This window comes from Hyperolius riggenbachi, chromosome 1 (genome assembly GCF_040937935.1).
Source record: "Hyperolius riggenbachi isolate aHypRig1 chromosome 1, aHypRig1.pri, whole genome shotgun sequence".
NCBI lineage: Eukaryota > Metazoa > Chordata > Amphibia > Anura > Hyperoliidae > Hyperolius > Hyperolius riggenbachi.
The window spans coordinates 625,237,331-625,259,786 of record NC_090646.1 but is presented as its reverse complement, the minus strand read 5'-3'; the positions used below and the strand labels follow the sequence as shown (position 1 = coordinate 625,259,786).

Sequence of the window (22,456 nt, the reverse complement as noted above, 5' to 3'; positions counted from 1 at the left end):
AGGTTTGACTTTTAATTTTCAGTTCAGGCTTTCTTTAAGGGAAAAAACTCCTCAGTCGCAGGGATGCTCGGATGTGCCTCATCCACGAATTCGGCAATCTGCGTGGTTGCAAAAAAAAATCCGCATTCGGCCCCGCCGCATGCGGATTTTCGTCTGCGTCCACGCAACCACGCGGATTTTTTCCCGTGAATGGCGTAATCACGCGTGGATTCACGCCCGGAGGCGGATTTTCTTTTAACGTTAATAACAAAGCCCCCATACATGCTACAATCCCCCAAATAGCATGGATTATCGAGGTGATAAGGGGCAACATAACTTCAACATAAAAAATTCCCCCCAAAAATTTTTTTCTAGAGAAAATGGATTTTAAAGTGAAATCAACACTTTAAATGGGGCTATTAATTGGTAATAAGTGGTTTTAAAAAGGGATATACGCGTTAAGCAGTCAAAGAGGTGAAGGCGAGTTCCAATGGCACTTGGCGGCGAAGGTACCGCTGGAGGAGGATGAGTGGCTGACGGCAAAAAGGCTCCAGAGAGGTTTTTGTAATTTTTTTTTTGTTTTTTTTTGCAGCAATTAGCAATGACATCGCAGCAGAGTTGTCAGTGGACACGGGCAGTGTGAACGCAGAGTGCAGTGGTGGTAGCGACTGAGTCAGGAGAAGGACTATGCGGGCGGTCAGTTCAGCAGCACAGAAGGACCACGGCAACATACTGGTGGTAGTAGTAGCAGCACAGCGTCATAGTGCTGGCCAAAAAATTAAATGCACCCGGTGACTCGGGCAGTGTGAACGCAGAGTGTAGTAGCAACTGAGTCAGGAGGACAAAGCGGGCGGTCAGTTCAGCAGCAGCAGCACAGTAGTAGTAGCACAGCATCATAGTGCTGGCCAAAAAATTAAATGCACCCGGCGACCCGGGCAGTGTGAACGCAGAGTGTAGTAGCGACTGAGTCAGGAGGACAAAGCGGGTGCTCAGTTCAGCAGCTCAAAAGGAGGACCATGGCAACTTACTGGTAGTAGTACCATAACACCAAAAAATTAACCAAGGTAGGCACTAGGCAGGTAGTAAATGTCTTTATAAAGGCAGGCATAGTTAACAACAGCACATGCAGCAGCCACTTCATGTCCCCCTGTGTCCGACAATAGGGGCCAGGAACTCACCTTCCACCCAAGCCTGGTTGATTTTCCTCCCTCCCTTCCATCAGTGTCACCCAGTGGGCCGTAAAGGACAGGTAGCGACCTGTCCCAAATCTGCTACTCCACGAGTCCATGGTCACATGGACCCGCTTGCCCACAGAGTAGTCCAGGGAACGGGCCACGTTTTCCACCGCAAACTTGTGGAGTGCTGGGATCGCGCTCCTGCTGAAATAGTGGCGACTGGGAACTTGCCACTCGGGGATGCCAAATTGGAGCAGCGTCCGCATGGCGCTCCCCTCCTGCACCAGGGAGTAGGGAAGCAGCTGTGATGCCATGGCCCGGGCCAGCAAGCCATTTAGTTTGCGGATCCGCCTGTGGCTTGGAGGCAGAGGCTTGGTCAGACCCTGAAAGGTGTCGCTCAGCAGGGTCTGACGACGCTGGGATGCAGGGGAGACAGAGGAGAGAGACGAACACTGGCTGCCAGCCTCAATGTCTGTGTCCTGAGTAGCCGAGGTGGAAGAGCGCTTGCGTGCTACTACTGCTGCTGCTGTGGGGGATTCACGACCCTGAGGGAGGGATGATGCTGCTGCGCTGGTGGGCCTTCTGCTCTCAGGAACCCCTGCCAGCAGTGCCTGCTTCCTCTTAAACTCCGCATACTCGCGGCAGTGGCGGCTTCTCAGGTGGCCCTGGAGGGATGAGGTACCCACCTTGCTCAGACTTTTCCCACGGCTCAATCTTTTGCTGCATAACCTGCACACAGCATACCTTTTGTCATCAGTACATTCCTCAAAGCAATCCCACACTGGTGACTTTAATTTACTGCGGCCCCCACTAGCAGAGGGTGCAGCGGAACAATGTGTGGTAGTAGTTGCCGGGGGTTGCATGGTGGTGGTGCCGGCTGAAGCAGTGTCCTGTCTACTTCCTCCACGCCCACTGCTGCCGATGCCCCTGCCCCTGCCTGACATATGGCGATATCCTTGCCTAGGCCGAGGTGACTCGTCATCCTGCTCTGCCTCTGACCATTCTTCCATTGACTCAGCAGGCTGCACATAGTTAGGGTCCACAACGTCGTCATCATCAGCAGCATCTTCATAATCCAGCTCTTCCTCTGACTCCCCTGCCTCCTCTTCTGTCCCTACTAGGGTTGCCACCTTTAGGGTAAAAAAATACCGGCCTGTGGGTGTGGCCTGAGGGGTGTGGTCTAAAAGTGGGAGTGGTTTGTCGCGGACTTTTTAAAGGACAACTGACCTGAGAGGGATATGGAGGCTGCCATAATTTATTTACAAATGCACATTTCCTGGCTGTCCTGCTGATCCTCTGCCTCTAGCTATAGCCCCTGAACAAGCATGCAGATCAGATTTTTCTGACTAAAAGTCTGACAAGATTAGCTGCATGCTTGTTTCGGGTGTTTGATGCAGACATACTAATGCCAGAAAGCTTAGCTGGAGAGCCAGGCAACTGGCTTTGTTTAAAAGGAAATCAATATGGCAGCCTCCTTATCCCTCTCTCAGGTCAGTTGACCTTTAATGCTAGGTACAAAATATACAATTTTCTGACTATTTCCAACAGGTCCGATCGATTTTCTGATTGATTTTCTGTTTATTTCTATGGAAAAAAATAGTCAGCCTGACAGTAAATCAGTCAGAAAATGGTATAGTATGTACCTAGCATTAGGCTAGATCTGGGTCTCTTAGAGGCAGCATTAAAGGGTACCTACACTAAGAAGGAAATGGCTTTTTCCTTTTAAAATAATACCAGTTGCCTGACTCTCCTGCTGATCCTGTGTCTCTAATACTTCTAGCCACAGCCCCTGAACAAGCATGCAGATCAGGTGCTCTGACTGAAGTCAGACTGGATTAGCTGCATGCTTGTTTCAGGCGTGTGATTCAGCCACTACTGCAGCCAAAGAGATCAGCAGGGTTGCCAGGCAACTGGTATTGTTTAAAAGGAAACATCCATATACATCTCAGTTTAGGTTCCCTTTAATGGGTGTATTTATATTTACCCGGGGAGCTTCCTCCAGCCCCATGAGGTGCCTGGGTTCCCTAGCCAGCTGCTTCATTCACTTGATATGCTCCCCCAGTAATATCTGGCTGGCCTCGCTCTTCTGTGTCATGCGTCTACCCCTGTAGTGCTCCCGCAGCGGAGAGCATTCTGCTCCTGTGCAGTAGCGGCCGGGTCGTGTATATGCAGAAGCACATGGCTGGCCGTGATTGTCCAGATTACCGGGGGAGGCGAGAATATCAAGTGAACAGAGAGGCTGCAAGCAAGCCCACACACCTCATGGGGCTGGAAAAAGCCCCCAGGTAAGTATAAATACACCCAATAATAACATTTCAAGCATCAAGTCCTGGGGGAGGACGCTGAATGATGGAGTGGAGTTCCGAGATTAGCCTGCCTGCTTGCGATCGTGGGCGGCAGGCTGTTACACATAAAAAAAAAAATTGTTTATTTACACAGGGGCGGGGGAAGCGGGAAGAGCAAAGTTTCAACTCACCTTCCTCATTCCCCACACACAGCCTCTATCTTCCTCCTGTCCCGGCATCTGTTGCATTGGTAAGAGCTCCCCCTGTGATGACATGCTGTTACGTCATCACAGGGGGCACTGTTACCATCGCAAAAGATGCCGGGACAGGATGAAGATAGAGGCTGCTGTGCGGGGATCGAGGAAGGTGAGTTGAAGCTTCGCTCCGGCCGCTTCCCCCACCCCTCCTGCCCAGGGTCGGACTGGGACACTAAGGGTCCGCCAGATAAGTTTAAGCCTGAGGCCCACATGCTCAGCCCCCTACCACCTCCCGATTTGGAGCTCACATACGGATTTTGAGCAGATGTCAGTGCTATATAAATACATAATTTGGTAGGACATCAGACTATGACAATGGTAGGGAATAGGTTGTGAGCTCTTCTGAGGACCGTCCATGACAAGGCTATGCAGGTGCTGGATTCACTGTCGTGGGATATGGTTACCTGCGGCGTGCGCATGTAACCATCAGATTCATACCTCAGATCAGCAGCGACCAGAGAGAGGCAGAGTAGGGTGCACACTACCCACCTGGACCTAGTGCACTTCACATGCAGAAAGTGACCAATTACGTCACTTCCACATTTGAAGTGTCCACGTCCTGCACATAGTGTGCGCCCTGCTCTGCCTCTATCTGGTCGCCTGAAGTATAAAGAGAGGCAGTGGGGATTGGGAGCCACACTACGCGGTGGATGGGGGGAGGCGCCATAAGAGAGCAGCGCTGGTGCTATGGCAACTGGCACCTGCACCATTTTTAAAGCATACCTCCCAACAGGACAGGAAAAAAGGGCCAAAAGTGCATACTAGCAGCGGTGACCGGGGGACTGGAGTCGCGCCGGCGGAGCAGGTAATGTGTGCCGCTCTATTGTGTCGGTCGTCGGGCACTCGAACGCCGCTAGCGACGTGTTCCGTACCCGCGGGGGATCGACGGTAATTTTCCGCACGGAGCGATCGGACGAAATGGATCGAAATTCGGCGTGTAGCGCGAACGATTGGCAGCAGATTCGATCCAAGTGATCGAATCTGCTGTCGAAACGGCGGCAAATTGGGCCAGTGTATGGCCAGCTTAAGGGGTGCTTTTCTTCTAAGTGAACAGCAGTGACCAGTTAAACAGCAAGTGGGATGGAATACTATAAATCAGGTCTTCCTTTTTCTTAGTGATAAAACAAGTTTGTGCCAGAGACATTGGAACACTTGATTGATGTGTATCCCATTCTCAAATTAGCTCACTGCAGGGGTTCCCTTTACAACAGGACCACAATGCTGATAACAAGCACTCTCCTCTCCATGCAACAACACATAATCTCACCCTGAAAAGCTATAAAAAAAAACGGCAAAGCTTATCAGCTGCTGTTAATGAAAGCACCAGCACTTTGAAGGACTTTACCTACTTCCAGGCTTTCTCCTCCAGAGTGACAGCAGCACATTGAGCCAGGCCAGATCACAGCAGGGACTGTGAAGTCTCCATTCAGAAGTCGCTGCCCGGGCATGAAGGAGGGGAGAGGGGAGGGCCCTCCTGAATCTGCACTCACTCGCACAGCTCACTCTGTCCTCATGTGAGAGAACTGCAAGCAGTGCAGGGCAGAGGTGATCCCAGCTGACGTCTCTGCAGTGCACATGATTTCTGTAGTGCAGAACTGCGCGGGCTTCTTTGAAATGCTGCCCCTCCCACCACTTCTTATTGGACATTTGGAGCCACAACAGCAACAGCATTGGCTAGTCCTAAGCTGCTGCTGCTGCTATTGGCCAAACTCCTGATCTGTGAGGAGAGGAGGGCGGGTCTAGTCTCCGCTCCGTAACAGGGAAAATATGACATTTGTGCAGAAGAGAATTCTACCGCATCTTCAGCGTCTCCCCCTCTGCACTTGTGGAAGTTGGAACAGTCTGTCCAAATTACCGGGCAGATACATTGCCGGTAAAAACATTTTTCTGGCAGCGGCTTTTTAATTGATTTTACGGCTGGGCCGGGGAGATACCGGCTGGGTGGCAACCCTAGTCCCTACATCCCCAGACACAGACCCCTCTTCTTCATCATCAGAACTCAACAACGCTTGTGATTGTGGCCCGATCTCAATCTCTGCCACATCAGTCCCCAGTAAGTCCTGAGCTTCTTGCATCAGCAGGTTCCCAGAAGCCGGACTGAGGGACAGAACGCTGTCATCCTGGGAGGGCTGCTGACCAGTGGGTGCTGGGGTGGATGTCACAACAAGCGTGGGACGTTGGCTGCTGCTGCTGCTTGGAGTGGTGCTCACAGTAGAGGTCTGGGAGGAAGTCATGATGTCCATGAGTACGTCAGGTTCCATTTGCTCAACCACCACACGGGGGCCAGAAACTTTAAAATATTTGGACAATGGCGTCCGCTGACTCGGCCCAGGCTTTGCTGCCCCCCTTTCTGCTGCATCACGACCACGTACAGCTGGGCGTCCTCTCCCTGGACGTGGAGCAGTCCCAGAAGTGGCTGAGGCAATTGAACTCCCTTTCCTCTCACCCCGCGAAACCCTGCCAGACATGTTGCTAGTAATGAATCACTGGATGCAGTGGGCACAGTACAAGGTCACTGAAGGATGCAGTGGGCACAGTACAAGGTCACTGAAGGATGCAGTGGGCACAGCAGTGAAGGATGCAGTGGGCACAGTACAAGGTCACTGAAGGATGCAGTGGGCACAGCAGTGAAGGATGCAGTGGGCACAGTACAAGGTCACTGAAGGATGCAGTGGGCACAGTACAAGGTCACTGAAGGATGCAGTGGGCACAGCAGTGAAGGATGCAGTGGGCACAGTACAAGGTCACTGAAGGATGCAGTGGGCACAACAGTGGCCACTGGATATACAACTAGGTCACTGAAGGATGCAGTGGCCACAGTACAAGGTCACTGAAGAATGCAGTGGGCACAGTACAAGGTCACTGAAGGATGCAGTGGGCACAGCAGTGGGCACTGGATATACAACTAGGTCACTGAAGGATGCAGTGGGCACAGTACAAGGTCACTGAAGGATGCAGTGGGCACAGTACAAGGTCACTGAAGGATGCAGTGGGCACAGCAGTGGCCACTGGATATACAACTAGGTCACTGAAGGATGCAGTGGCCACAGTACAAGGTCACTGAAGGATGCAGTGGGCACAGCAGTGGGCACTGGATATACAACTAGGTCACTGAAGGATGCAGTGGCCACAGTACAAGGTCACTGAAGGATGCAGTGGGCACAGCAGTGGGCACTGGATATACAACTAGGTCACTGAAGGATGCAGTGGGCACAGTACAAGGTCACTGAAGGATGCAGTGGGCACAGTACAAGGTCACTGAAGGATGCAGTGGGCACAGCAGTGGCCACTGGATATACAACTAGGTCACTGAAGGATGCAGTGGCCACAGTACAAGGTCACTGAAGGATGCAGTGGGCACAGCAGTGGGCACTGGATATACAACTAGGTCACTGAAGGATGCAGTGGGCACACAAGGATGTCACACTGTGTAATGAGATGCTCATATGCCAGCGAGCGAGCGAGCAGTGGGCACTGGGCACGGCAGAAGGTCACTGACAGAATGAATGAACAGCGCTGGCAGAGAGTGGCGGCGCCGGCGGTGTGACTGGCTGCCTGCAAATAGTACAAGTGTATAACTGTCACTGGAATATACAAGTGAACACTGCAGCTGCACTAACCTGCCTGCCTGCACTCTACACACAGATAATCCCCACTCCCACTACACTGCAGCACTGAACCTGCCTGCACAGCACTACACACAGTTAAATAATCACTAGACTCCCACACTCCCACACTACACTACACTGACTACAACTAACTACAGCAATCACTCACTGACTAGCTAACTGTGTACAGTATAAGAGCAGTGTTAGCAAAAAAACGCTTTGTTTTTAACACAATAAATGCACTTGCTCAAACAACAATGGCCTGGAGATAATCCTCTCAGCACCACAGTCTAGCAAGGACAGAGCTTTTCCATCATGGCCGCCGCTTTATATTCAGGAGGGGAGGGCATAGCTCCCCTCCTGTAATTGGTTGCTAGGGCCTGGCTGGGGCACTCTGATTGGCCTGCAATGTGTCACTTCCGCATAGTTTGACGCATTTCCGCAAACCACGACTTCAGCGCCAGGTTTCACGAGCGTGAATGCGGATTTCTGTCCGCATTCACGCGTAGCCGAAGCAGATTTTCGTGGTTGAAAATCTATTCACGGCTTAGCGTGTCCGAGGCGGAATGCGTCAAAATGGTCGTGAATCCACGCGTAAGCGTGATCACGACCTGGCGGTGAGCACCACTGCTCAGTCGTCAACTAGTCAAGTACCACCTTGGTTCCCTATGCTCCAGGGCCCCATATCAGCTGCTATGGCTACTGCTACACCACCCCCTGGCCCCAGGGCAGGATTTACCATAAGGCACTGTAGGCACGTGCCTACAGGCGCGTGATGATGGAAAGGCTCATTCCCCTCCCTCCTTCCCTATGCAGAGATCCGAGCAGAGTGTAAATAAGAGCTTACTCACCCAGCTCTTTACAGTCCACTGCCGAGATCTCCCTTCAGTCGGGGCACATCTAGATACTTAATAGGGTACTTCTGGCTACCTAATACTAAGGGAGACCTTTACCTACCTAAGACGGGCAAGGGAAGGAAGAGAGAAATTGCAGTGCAGTTTGGTTCATGGAGGGCGAAGTTCAAGGTGCCAGGACATCTGAGCCTATAGGCTCCTGTGAGGTAAATCCAGGCCTGCCTTGCCCCTAGCCAACTCACCACTTATAACCAGTATAAATCGCCCCCAATGCAAACCACGCCCTGATCAATCCCTCCCTCCTTGTAGTGAGTTTGTAAGTATAAACATCTACTCTGACCACTCAACTAGGGCTAGAGATCTGTCATCCTCCCTGGGATGGGGGAACAGGGAGAGAGAAAGGAGAGCGTATGCAGCGTGTGTTTGTAATCCCTGCCAGGGAATTCTCTCACCTCCGACAGTTGCTGACTAGCCGATAGGGGTCTGTCACCGTAAAGGCATTTGTCTGTCATAAGCTAAGTACACACAGACCAACCTGCAGCCTATCATCTGACTTTAGTCTGTTGGACGATAATCAGGCATGTGCGTCATGTGCAAACAACCTGATGAGCAACTGATAACAGGCAGTTTGCTCAATCCAACTGTCAGATCTTCGTTGGTCTGATATCATGCAGTTGGTGGGTGTGTATGTAAGTGTAAGTTGTTTGAAGGACTTGTACTTGTTTTGAATGTGTATTCCTCTTGCGTGCGCAGTATGTTAATTGAGTTGGTTGATTAGCCCTCTAGCCGTGCCCGTGTGGATATAAAGGTTGTTCGTCAGGTTGTGTGGTTTGTCGTGTTGGTCGTGTGGTTGTGTGCATGTTGGAGATGTGTAAAAGCCTTTATGCTAGGTATAAACCATACAATTTTGTGTTAGTAGATAGTTCGGCAGATAATTTCCGACATGTCCAATTTTATTTTCGATAATTTTTCTGAGCGATTTCTCATAGAAGTGAATGGAAATAGATAAGAAAAGATAACAGGATCGAATCGGAAAACGACAGAAAAGTTGACCGAATAAACGCATCATGTGTACCCAGCATTAGAGCAGGGGATTCAAGCAATGGAGCTCCTCATGATCAGTCCATGTCAGATAGTAGCAGTGAGAGGCACCCCACTGAGCAGCTGCTGATTAGATGAAAGGCTGGAAAGACGCAGATAGTGTAATTGCTGAAAGCATGGGAGCCATGCCTGTGTTTATAAAATACTGCGCTCTGTTAACTCAAAGCAGTCGGTGTCGAGCCGGAGGAGAAACCTGAGTTATTCACAAGGACTAGCTCAAGCGCCATGAAACGCCATAAAATGAACTACTACATATAATTTATTTTGCTGGGGTAATGAAGATAACTGATGTACATACCTGTTTGCCTTTATTTGCCAAATAAATTCCTTAAAGTTTGAGGTGTCTGGAGTCCACTTTGAGATATCTGCCGGGCTGTGAGTATGTTGAGCCGCTCGGTACAGCCATTCATTCGGGCTGCTGGTGCCGAAGAACTGTTTTTGTAGTAACCCCTAGCAACCTCCAATTATGTTTTAAAGGGAAGGTTCAGGCACGACCTAAAAAAAATAAAAATACAAATCCTCTTACCTGGGGCTTCCTCCAGCCCGTGGCAACCAGGACGTGCCCTCGCCGTGGCTCTGCAGGCTCCAGGTCTCCTCCGGTGGCCGACCCGACTTGGCCAGGCCCGGCTGCCAGGTCGGGCTTCTTCTGCGCTCCAACGTGCGCCTCACGGGGGCGCGCTGACGTCATCAGACGTCCTCCGGGCTTGCCTGCGCAGTACAGCCCGGGGACGTCCGATGACGTCAGCGTGCCCCCGTGAGACGCATTTTGGAGCGCAGAAGAAGCCCGACCTGGCAGCCGACCTGGCCAGGTCGGGTCGGCCACCGGAGAAGACCGGGAGCCTGCGGAGCAACGCCGAGGGCACGTCCTGGCTGCCACGGGCTGGAGGAAGCCCCAGGTAAGTGGATTTGTATTTTTATTTTTTTTCGGTTGTGCCTGAACCTTCCCTTTAACAAGTAATAAGAGGGCCTTGCTTATGTGCCATTTATCATTTTACACTGTGTCGGTTTACAATAGGTGTCAGGCCTGGACTGTAGGCAGGGCAATTGAAGTCCCTGTGCTCTTTTATTGTGAATACATGCTGTTGTAATACATGAAGAATGTAGTTTGGTATTTTTTGCTGAAATAAAGAAGGCGTTCCTTAAAAAATTGCATCATGTAGATGGCAGTTGACAGCTACTGAATAGAACTGAATAGTAGCAGATACTTTCAAAACACCTACAGTAGTTTGGGTGCTCACTATCATTGATAAGGGCTGTTTCACATCAGGGCAGATTTTCTGCGTTTCAACGCAACGGGTAAAGTTTGCGTTACCCAAGGTAAAATGAAAGTCCATAGACTTTCATTTTAGCTTTCACATATAACGCAGCGTTTTTGTGCGTTGCGTTACGACGCACCCAGGCGCAGTTTTTCGGCCAACGCTAGCTTTACGCGTTACAATGTTAGTCAATGTAAAACGCACGCTATGCACGTTTTAAAACGTCAACGCAGGCAATCAGTCCAGAGGCGTATCTAGGCAATATAGCGCCCATGGCAAACACTGAGATTGCGCCCCCCCCCCCTCCCCCCCAACCAAGTAGTCACATGCCTCCAGATTAGTAGTAGTTTTTATTAAAGAGAACCCGAGGTGGCTTTGTATAACGTTAGTGGGGCACAGAGGCTGGTTGGGCACACTAACACCAGCCTCTGTTGCCCCATTGTGTGTGTCAAAGACCCCCCTGCTCGCCGCTATACCCCCGCAATGCTGGCGACACGCAGCGTGTCGCCAGCACAATGTTTACCCTAGCGCTGTCTGTCAGCGCCGCTCCGCCGCCTCCTCCGCATCGCCGCTACCCGCCCTCGTCCCTTCCCTCACGCTGATTGGAGGGAAGGGACGAGGGCGGGTAGCGGCGATGCGGAGGAGGCGGGGGAGCGGCGCTGACAGACAGCGCTAGGGTAAACATTGTGCTGGCGACGCGCTGCGTGTCGCCAGCACTGCGGGGAGGATAGCGGCGAGCAGGGGGGTCTTTGACACACACAATGGGGCAACAGAGGCTGGTGTTAGTGTGCCCAACCAGCCTCTGTGCCCCACTAACGTTATACAAAGCCACCTCGGGTTCTCTTTAAGTAGTTACACACCTCCAGATGCAATAATTCAGTAACCAGGTGCCTGACAATAAGCATTACAGTCAGGGGCATCAAGATCAAATAATTAGGTAGCCAAGTGCGGCAGAAGTTAGATTGTAAGCTCCTCTTGCACAGCCAGCCCAATCCCCCCCCCCTCCCCCCTCCCCACACAAGGTATACCTGCACCCCTGTAACAGAATTAGCAAATGCGTTGCAGATGACAAATGATTCCGATGAAAAATCACAACTAAATGATATCCCTGTGATGGTAAATTAGATGAGACAACAGAGTCTAACAGCATCTAATTCTGGAAATCCTGCTACTCTAACATCGTCACTCCACTAATGCCAAACATTGCTTCATACAAGAGTCCCAGAAATCAGCCTCCTGTGATGTAAAGGAAACCTGCCTATATTGAGCAGAATAGTGAACTGTGAATAATAAAACGTGATTCTGTAATATTATACATTGTTATTATACCACCAAAAGTGTGGATGGAATCACACAAGCAAATTACAAGGAAAACAAGAGGCCCTGTAGTGACATATAGTAGAATGCAGTAAAGAGGTCCTGTAGTGACATACAGCAGAATGCAGTAAAGAGGCCCTGTAGTGACAGAGTAGAAAGCAGTAAAAAGGGCCCTGTAGTGACATATAGCAGAATGCAGTAAAGAGGCCCTGTAGTGACATAGAAGAATGCAGTAAAGAGGCCCTGTAGTGACATAGAAGAATGCAGTAAAGAGGCCCTGTAGTGACATAGAAGAATGCAGTAAAGAGGCCCTGTAGTGACATATAGCAGAATGCAGTAAAAAGGGCTCTGTAGTGACATATAGCAGAATGCAGTAAAGAGGCCCTGTAGTGACATAGAAGAATGCAGTAAAAAGGCCCTGTAGTGACATAGAAGAATGCAGTAAAGAGGTCCTGTAGTGACATAGAAGAATGCAGTAAAGAGGTCCTGTAGTGACATAGCAGAATGCAGTAAAGAGGTCCTGTAGTGACATATAGCAGAATGCAGTAAAGAGGTCCGTATAGAGACATATAGCAGAATGCATTAAAGAGGCCTTGTAGTGACATATAGCAGAATGCAGTAAAGAGGCCCTGTAGTGACATATAGAAGAATGCAGTAAATAGGCCCTGTAGTGACATATAGCAGAATGCAGTAAAGAGGCTCTGTAGTGACATATAGCAGAATGCAGTAAAGAGGCCCTGTAGTGACATATAGCAGAATGCAGTAAAGAGGCCCTGTAGTGACATATAGCAGAATGCAGTAAAGAGGCCCTGTAGTGACATATAGCAGAATGCAGTAAAGAGGCCCTGTGGTGACATATAGCAGAATGCAGTAAAGAGGCCCTGTAGTGACATATAGCAGAATGCAGTAAAGAGGCCCTGTGGTGACATCTAGCAGAATGCAGTAAAGAGGCCCTGTGGTGACATACAGCAGAATGCAGCAGGGGTTAGATTATAAGGAGGAGGGGTGAAGTGCTCACCTCTACCACTGACATTCCCGGCTCTCTGTTCCTGGACCTGGCTTAGAGTTAGATGTTCGCCACCTCCGCATCTTGTGCGTTCCTCCCATGCTAGATGCCTCCGGTGGCCGGTCTTCCGTGCCCCCGCCCGCCGGCTCTCTGTCCCTGCTGTCTAACTTTAGTTTAGCAGCAAGAGGCGAGACAGAGAGGGCGCACACTTCCCGTCCGGTGCGCTTCAAATGCAGGAAGTGGTTGATGACGTCACTTCCGCATGTGACGCGACGGTGTATGGAGTGTGCCCTCTCTGTCTCGCCTCTTGCCGCTAAAGTAAAGTCTGACAGCAGGGACAGAGAGCCGGCGGGCGGGGGCGCGGAAGACCGGAGGCAGCATGGGAGGGAAGCGCAAGATGCGGAGGTGGGAAGGAACGGGGGAGGGGGCGCGGGGGACCGGAGGCATAGTAGAAGAGCGGCAAGGATGCAGAGGTGGCAGGCAGCATGGGGGCAGGCATGGCGCCCATGGTGTGCTGGCGCCCATGGCACTAGCCATGCCTGCACCCCTCTAGATCCGCCACTGAATCAGTCCCAGAATGCAACAGAGGAACAATGTAGAAAGTTGAAAACTAAAAATGAAAAAAAAAATTACCTGCGTTTTCCTATGTGCTGTAACGCATTGCAAACGCACACTTACTGCACTGCAACGCATATCAAAACGCATTAAAAGTGTAAACAAATGTAAACAAGCCTCTGACTGGCCATCTCACTGCCTGCTCAGCCAAGACCAATTAGAAGCTTTGTCTGGAGGTCCACTCTGAGGTATAACAGAGCCTGTACTTTTATTTTACTTCTAAAACACAATGGCCCCTATTCAATTCACTTTGTCTCCTAGGTGATATTTTCACACCGTATCAATAAAATACCAAGCAAGCAAGAAAATACTCAAAATACTAATGAAGGTACTTTTTTGCCTCCATGTCAGTTTTAGTCATTTGCAAAATGCTGAAAAGTTATTTTAAAGAGAAGATGAAAAATGATCTCCTAAGAGAGAATTCTGGAGAAAACGTGAATTGAGTAAGTAAGGGCCAGTGGGGTTGATTCACAAAGCCCCTTATTTTTCACCTTAACTGTAAGGAGAGCTAATGCGCGAGATAAACTGATAAGGGGCCCGATCCAATTCACTTTTTCTTCTACATTTTCTCCCTAGCTGATAATTTATATCTTATCAATAAAATACCTCTAAAAGGGAATCTGAAGTGAAAATAAACTTATGAGCTAATGAATTGTATGTGTAGTACAGCTAAGAAATAGAACATTAGTAGCAAAGAAAAAAGTATCATATTGTTTCCAGTACAGGAAGAGTTAAGAAATTTCAGTTGTTATTTATGCAAAAGAGCTTCTCTGAGCTCTCCGACTACAGTGCTGTTTTCTGAAGCACTTATACATAAAAAAACAGTAAAAGACAGCTTCTGATAAGGTTTTACTGCAGGGAAGTTCAAAGAGTCATTAGCCCTGCTCTGTTTCATGGTTTAAAATACAGAGTGCAGTTTGAAAACTGCAAATATGACAGAATGAAGCAGTGTGTGTTATCTAAAAAAAGCTATATAACGGAAAATTAAAGGGGGGGGGGGGGGGGGGGAGATAATTGAAACGGGCCCTCGGAAAGATACTTCATAAGTTAGGTCAAATATGGAGAGATGAACCATGAGTTAAATCATTTAGAGGTACAGACTAACCAGCAAGCTCATGGTGAACCAGAACTCATTGGAGTGTGTGAGGGGCTACAATGGTCCTAAAAGCCCCCTTACTAAGATGGTAGGAAAAACAAAAGTTTGCTTTCTTAAAACAGAAAGAATTTGCGATAATTAAGGTTGGAGTGAGCTTGAGATGTCTCCCAGAGCATCACTGCTGCATATATGCAAATTAACAATTGTTAACCTAAGGGCCCGTTCAGACTGCACGCGTTTCCAGCCGCGTTTTGGAAACGCGTGCAGGAGGCAGACACCCACGACATCAGACAGTGCATAGAGTGCACTGTCTGATGTTCACACTGCATGCATTCCGGACCAGTGCGGTCCGGGAACGCGGGCTGCACACAGATTTTGCAAAAGCGCGCGGCTGTCCCATTCACTTTTCAGTGATGGGATCAGCCACGCAACGCATACAAACGCGGATGGCGCGCATTCGCATGCGTTGCGTTACGCATGCGTGGCCATCCACGTTTTGTAATGTGAACCGGCCCTTAGATGCTAAACACACCTCCAGATCCGCTGGAATGCAATGATGTGTCAGCTTGTTTATTTGTACAGAGCCATAGTAATCCAACATGCATACAGACTGCATGGCATTGCAGCCCCTTACACACCCCAATGAGTTCTGGGTCACCATGAGCTTCCTGGTTAGTCTGTACCTCTCAGTGTTACAAGCCCTACTCTATAGAGGCAAATTAATCCATGCCATGCACTGATGAGGATCAAACAATCCAAAACAGTCTGTATGCAATGCATGTTGGATTATTATGGCTCTGTACAAATTAACAAAATGACACATCATTGCATTCCAGCGGTTCTGGAGGTGTGTTTAGCTGCTAAGGGTAACAATGGTTAATTTGCATATATTCAGCAGTGATGCACTGGGAGACATCTCAAGCTCACTCAACCTGAATTATCGCAAATTCTTTCTGTTTTAAGAAAGCAAACTTTTGTTTTTAAATAAATGAAGGAGGGATAAATTGTGAGTTAATAATTAATGTGAGAGAATTCAACAGAAAAGCTTTGTGAATCAGCCCCAGTAACAGATACAATGTAAAACTGAAATGCACTCACCTCTCACAGCCTCCGATCTCAGGAAACCAGTACGGTTTTGGGAACCAGTTTGTGAATGATCTTTCTTCTTTAGAACATATAGCAAGGTGCATTCCATTCAGCTGATAGCCTTCATTACAAGCAATGGAGATTTTGTCATTTCCAGAGAAACCATAGCCGTCCTCCTCGGGGTTGTAAGCTTTACCGTTCTTCTCGGTCACACGTCCATTTTGTATCACTGGAGATTTGCAACCGTTTTCTAAAGAAAAAAGATATCAATTCTATTCAGTTTAATGCATATGATTTAGGGGGAAAAATAATTAAAACAAAGTACTGAAGATCAAATGCCTAAAATATAATCTCAGTGATCTATTTATTAAAGACTGTGTTACAAAAAAACGTAACTGCATAAAGTTGCACAGTCACACCTTGAAAAGTTTTCTTCCATATATGGGCAAAAATAACAATTTGTCTTGCTTATCTTAAAAAGAAAACGAACAAAAAAAACCTATAATTTTTTTCCCATAAAATCATTACAAAAGCTATGGCCTATCTATCAGTCCACCGCTCCTGCTCTGCCTTGCTGCAGTTTTTCTTTTTAATAAAAATACTTTTTTTTCATGTATGCTTCCCCCCTCCTCCCGACAGTCAATCAGGGCGATCCCCTTTCATAGGCATCAGCCTATGAGAGGGGATCGCTTTCGGAGCCACCCCAGGGGACAGCCGAGTGACAGAGCTGCTGTAGATTGCAGCGCTGTACAATGTAAATAGACGGCGGTTTTGCCATCTAACAGCAGACTGATGACAGAGCGGGGCATCGCGTGCACCTGATCCCCTGCAAACCACTCCTCCAGGACTTGATGCCGACCGGCATTATGCGGTTCTGGTGGAGCCGCCTTTCAGCGTTAGGCGGTCGTGAGGTGGTTAAAGGAAACCTGAGAGATTTAAAAGTATCCCTATGAGGTACTCACCTTCAAGAGGGGGAAGCCTTTGGATCCTTAAGAAGCCTCCCTCTTTTCCTCTGCAGTCCTGTTCCAGCGCTGGGACTCCCAAAAAGTGGCTTCCGATTAAGGATGGTCGGAAATGCTCATTTCCGATTTTGTGGAAATTCTGATTTTGAATTTTCCAATGTTCTACTTTCTTATTAGTCATTTTTTTGCATCAGAGAATGCAAAAAATTAATAAAGAACTCAGAAAAATGAAAAATGGAAAATCTGAAAATTTTTGCATAAAAATTCTGCATTGTCTGATTGGTCCAATGCTTCCGAGTTCTGTGAGTGGGCTAAAATTACCGAGTTAGGGTAAATTGGATTTCCGCTAAATTCCAATTTCCGATTTCTACTCGGAAATGTGGATTTACGATCAGAAATGCAGGAATTTCAATTTGGCAGAATCCGAATGAGCATCTTTAGCTCCGATAAAAATAATCAAACCCAATCGGGTCTGGCTACTGTACAGGCACAGATAGCGCGCAACTGCACAGTAACACGGACCCGATCCGGCCCGGGTTATTCTGAAGAAGAACAAGCAGGATGGAGCTAACTCGCATGCACAAGAGTTAACAAGCGCAGACAAGCTGGCATGTGGGGGGGTCCCAGCGCTGGTACAAGACTGTGGAGGGGGACTGGAGAAGCCTGATTATGATACAGAGGCTTCCCCCTCATGAGGTGATTACCCCATAGGGGCTCTTTTAAAGGGAACCTTAACTGAGAGTGATATGGATGTTTCCTGTTAAACAATACCAGTTGCCTGGCAGTCCAGCTGATCTCTGTGACTGCAATAGTGGCTGAATCACACCCTGAAACAAGCATGCAGCTAATCCAGTCTGACTTCAGTCAGAGCACCTGATCTGCATGCTTGTTCAGGGGCTGTGGCTAAAAGTATTAGAGACACAGGATCAGCAGGCGATTCAGGCAACTGGTATTATTTTAAAAGGAAAAATCCATATCCTTCTCAGTTTAGGTTCCCTTTAAATCTCACAGGTTCCCTTTAAATCTGCATGCAAATTGGAGTTATTTGCATCTCATTGACCATCTCTACTCTGCAACCATTACAACAGTGCAGTATTTGAAGCATCGTTGCCATGAGACTGTGCAGAAACTCCCCACTTTGCCTCAGGAGTCATTTTTACCCATCGCAGGAGCCCTTGTTGTTCATTCTGAACGCAAGAACTAAGGGCTTGTTCAGACTATATGCGATGCCGTGCGCATTTCGGCGGCGCATATAGTGTGCGACATGCAAGAACGGTAGAAGCGCATAGACAGCCCTTCTACCATTCCCATCTTATACGCTGCGCAGTAGTGCAATGCGCTGTCGCACTACTGCATGCATTTTTCGGGAATCGCAGCACTGACCCATTCACTGTAGTGAATGGGATCAGCAGCGCAGCACATAGTAGCGAAGCTGGCGTGTGATCATACGCGCTGTGTTCCAATCGCATGGCCATCCCTGCTAAATGATGTGAACAAGGCCTTACCCGTTGACTGCAGACTTTAGTACTCTTTGATATCTGGGGTATCTTCATAGGTTTTGATATTGTTTATGATTTTTTTTATAACCTAAACCTAGCTTTTCAACAACTTTGGCCATGCTTGTTTAGAGAGTTCCTTGATCTTCGTGGTGTGATGCCTGTTACTTAGGGTCTGAGCCCACTAATGCAGGTGTGTCCACTTTTTAGCATCTGTAACATTGATTTGTAACTGAAAAGCTGACCAAACTGCGTCAGTGGGTTCAGGCCCTTAGTGGTGTTGAAGCCTCTGGAGACTGGGGTGTGTTTATCCTGGCAGATCATGTGACACTTAGATGTCACATGTGGACGTCATTTCACTGTTTATGTGACTTTTGATGGTAATTGGCTGCACCAGGACTTCTTCAGGAATCAGGAATCAGAAATCTTTATTTCGCCAAGCATAACAGGGTCATGCCCGGAATTGGGTTTGGCACAGTACATATAGCTCCGAAGAGACAGCGATAGGTAGCGTAGAACAGCAGAACAGAAGTTGCATTACACTTATACACAGAGGACAAGCATTTACAGCAGAGGACAAGCATTTACAAAGAAAAATACATTATATTGCACTAACATTTGCATTACATGCAAGAGCAGCAGTTAAACAGTACCCGTGACAGGTCAAAAGACATAGAATGGCCTATCATTAGTTATTGTGTGCAGATGGGAGTATGTGGAGGGAATTTAGGAGGCTAACGGCCGCGGGAAAGAAAGAGTTACTGTGTCTGGAAGTCCTTGTGGAGATGGCCCGAAGCCTCCGCCCCAGTGGGAGCTGACAGAAGTAGCGGCGGCCCGGGTGAGTGGGATCGTTAGCGATCCTCGGCGCCCTTGATCTCAGCCTTCTCTTGTGTAGGAGGTCAAATGGGGGAAGAGGTCTCCCAATGACCCTCTCCACTGCCCTGATGACTCTCTGAAGTGTGAGCCTGTCACTGGCGGTGGCGCCAGTGTACCAGACCAGGATGGAGGAGCAGAGAATCGATTCAATGGTGGCGGAGTAGAAGCTGGTCAAGATCTCTGGGGCCATGCCGAACTTCCTCAGCTGACGAAGGAAGTAGAGTCTCTGCTGGGCTTTCCTTTGGATGGCAGTGATGTTAGGCCTCCAGCTGAGGTCACTGGAGATGGTAGTGCCCAGGAGGCGAGCACACTGCACTCTGGCCACTTCCGTACCATCAATGTGAATTGGTGGTGGGGTGGGTGCGGACTTCCTGAAGTCGACGATTAGCTCGACGGTTTTTGTAGTGTTCAGTACTAGCTTGTTCTCCTTGCACCATTGGGAGATTATTTCCACCTGCTGACTATACTCCTGGATGTTGTCCTTGGTGATGAGACCGACAATGGTGGTGTCGTCGGCGAACTTGATGACCTTGACCGAGTCTGCCTTGGATCTGCAGTTGTTTGTATAGAGGGAGAACAGCAGTGGAGACAAGACACAGCCTTGGGGGGCACCTGTATTCGTGGTCATGGTTTGTGAGTAGATGCCACCCAGCCTGACAGTTTGGGTGCTGTTGGTGAGAAAGTCTGTAATCCAGAGGCGCAGGCTTGGGTGCACACCAAGTGTGGCTAGTTCTTCCTGTAGGATGCGTGGACAGATAGTGTTAAATGCCGAGCTAAAGTCCAGGAGTAGAATTCTGGCATACGTGCTTGGTCTGTCAAGGTGCTCATAAATGGACTCCAAGCAGATGTTAATAGCGTCATCAGTGGACCTGTTCGCCCTGTACGCGAACTGATGGGGTCTAGGAGGGGCAAGGTGGAGATCTTGAGGTTGGATAGGACTACTCGCTCCAGGGTTTTCATTATGATGGACGTAAGGGCCACCGGCCTGAAGTTGTTCAGGTCAGGGACTCCCTGTTTCTTCGGGACAGGTATGATGGTCGACCTCTTGAAGTATCTGGGGACTGTGCCTTCACTTAGTGATTTGGTGAAGATGGTGGAGAGGATGGGAGCGAGTTGCCTGGAGCAGGTTTTCAAGCAGGCTGGAGACACGCCGTCCTGACCTGGGGCTTTCCTGGTGCCTAACCTTGACAGGAGTTTCAGGACATCAGCCTCGCTCGCTACTGGAGAAGGAGGTGGGCTCCTGATGTTCACTGTGGGGCGAGAAGGGGGATTTGGCGATTCCAGGTGACCCCTCGGTTCTACCTGACTCTCGAACCTGCAGTAGAACTTGCCGAGTTCTTCGGCTAGCTCCGGACTGGGAGGTGCGTGTTGGGGGGGGGGGGGGGGGGCTTGTAGTTGGTGGCAGCCCTAAGCCCCTTCCACACAGCTCGAGTGTCATTTGAGCGCAGGTTTTGTTCCATTCTCTCAGCATAGACCCTTTTGGCAGCCCTCAGTTCTCGACTTAGGTCATTTCTCGCCCTCCTGTAGTCCTCCTGGTTGCCTGACTTGTGTGCGATCTCTTTTTGCCTCCGCAGATGCCGTAGCTTGTTGGTGAACCACGGCTTGTTGTTTGGGTAGACCTTGAAGAATTTGGTTGGTATGGGGTTGCATGGCAAAGGTAACGAATACATATGCACATGCTAATGTTCAGTTACATTTTTTTTTATTCATTTTTATATAGATATTTTTCACTTCACTTTACAAAATGAGACTATTTTGTAGCTACAAAGCCCAAGGGTGGGGGTAGGGGTGATTGTCGACAGGTTTAGTAAGATCGCTCATTTTATTCCATTATGTAAATTGCCCTCTGCCAACGAATTGGTAGAATTATTTATAGAACAGAACATGTATTTCGTTTACATGGTATCCCAGAGAATATTGTGTCGGATGGGGGAGTTCAGTTTGTCTCCCAATTTTGGCGATCATTCTGTTCTCATTTAGGAATCTCCTTGTCATTTTCATCTGAGTTTCATCCTGAGACCAACGGTCAGACTGAAAGAGGTAATCAATTCCTGGAGCAGTACCTCAGATGTTTTGTGTCTGATCATCTGGAGACCTGGCTTCAGTTTTTACCATTTGCGGAATTCGCATTTAATAACCTCTCTAGTTCCTCCACCAAATTATCACCATTTCAGGTAGTTACTGCCCAAACTCTTAAATTCACCTCATTCTCCTGTTCACATTCCTCTCATCCACTCTTGGAGGAATGGATTTCTCACATGCAGACAGTCTGGGCTCAGGTCAGGGAAAATTTGAAAGGAGCGGTTGTTCAACAAAAATCTCAGGCTGATCGTCATCGGTCCCCTGAGTAAGAGTTTTCACCTGGAGATATGGTGTGGGTGTCTACCCGCAACATTCCTCTCCGTCAACCATCTGCCAAGTTAGGTCCCAAATATATTGGACCTTATCCCAGGGGTCCCCAACCTTTTTGAGACCGGGCCCACTGTCCCGACCAAAATTTTCTCCGCCCCCCCGGGGGGCGGGGAGGAGTTGGAGGGGCATGGCTAGTGGCGGCGGCAGTTACCACAGTATAGCAAGTACAGTTAGCCCAGTATAGCTAGTACAGTTAGCCCAGTATAGCAAGTATAGTTAGCCCAGTATAGCTAGTACAGTTAGCCCAGTATAGCAGGTACAGTTAGCCCAGTATAGCAAGTACAGTTAGCCCAGTATAGCAGTATAGCTAGTACAGTTAGCCCAGTATAGCAAGTACAGTTAGCCCAGTATAGCAGTATAGCTAGTACAGTTAGCCCAGTATAGCTAGTACAGTTAGCCCAGTATAGCAAGTACAGTTAGCCCAGTATAGCTAGTACAGTTATCCCAGTATAGCAAGTACAGTTAGCCCAGTATAGCAAGTACAGTTAGCCCAGTATAGCTAGTACAGTTAGCCCAGTATAGCAAGTACAGTTAGCCCAGTATAGCAAGTATAGTTAGCCCAGTATAGCAAGTACAGTTAGCCCAGTATAGCAAGTACAGTTAGCCCAGTATAGCAAGTACAGTTAGCCCAGTATAGCTAGTACAGTTAGCCCAGTATAGCAAGTATAGTTAGCCCAGTATAGCTGCCCCAGTGTCGCCAGTACAGTTAGCCCAGTGTAGCTAGTAGTTACCCCAGTACAGTGCCCCAGTGTAGCTAGGCTAGGTGCCCTCTCCACCCCACAGCCGCCGCTCCTGTTACCTTATGAGCGGGCGGTCGCTTCCTTCCTTATATTCCCCCAGGCGCTCCTCTCCCCGGTTGCAGCATCTTGTAATACAAGCGCGGCTGCTGTAAAGAAGGGAAGGAAGCAGGGCAGCGGCTTCCTGTAGCGGCGATTGCCGTTACCATGGGAACCCCTGCCCCGCCCCCTTCCCTCCTTACAGCAGCCGCAATGGAAGTGCTGCTGTAATACGAGATAGGAAGGAGAGGGGCTATGGGGAATATAAGGGAGGAAGCGGCCGCTGCTCTTAAGGTAAC

General features: G+C 48.9%; 1 protein-coding gene across 1 annotated transcript in view; it reads right to left on the bottom strand.

The window, feature by feature from the left end:
• The window catches only part of LOC137543640 (C4b-binding protein alpha chain-like), an 88,581-nt gene that overhangs the window by 7,049 nt on the left and 59,076 nt on the right, over positions 1-22,456 (bottom strand). The window contains exon 10 of the mRNA XM_068264781.1: positions 15,648-15,885. Within this exon, the coding sequence (XP_068120882.1) occupies positions 15,648-15,885 (238 nt within the window). The remainder of the gene's footprint in view (positions 1-15,647; positions 15,886-22,456) is intronic.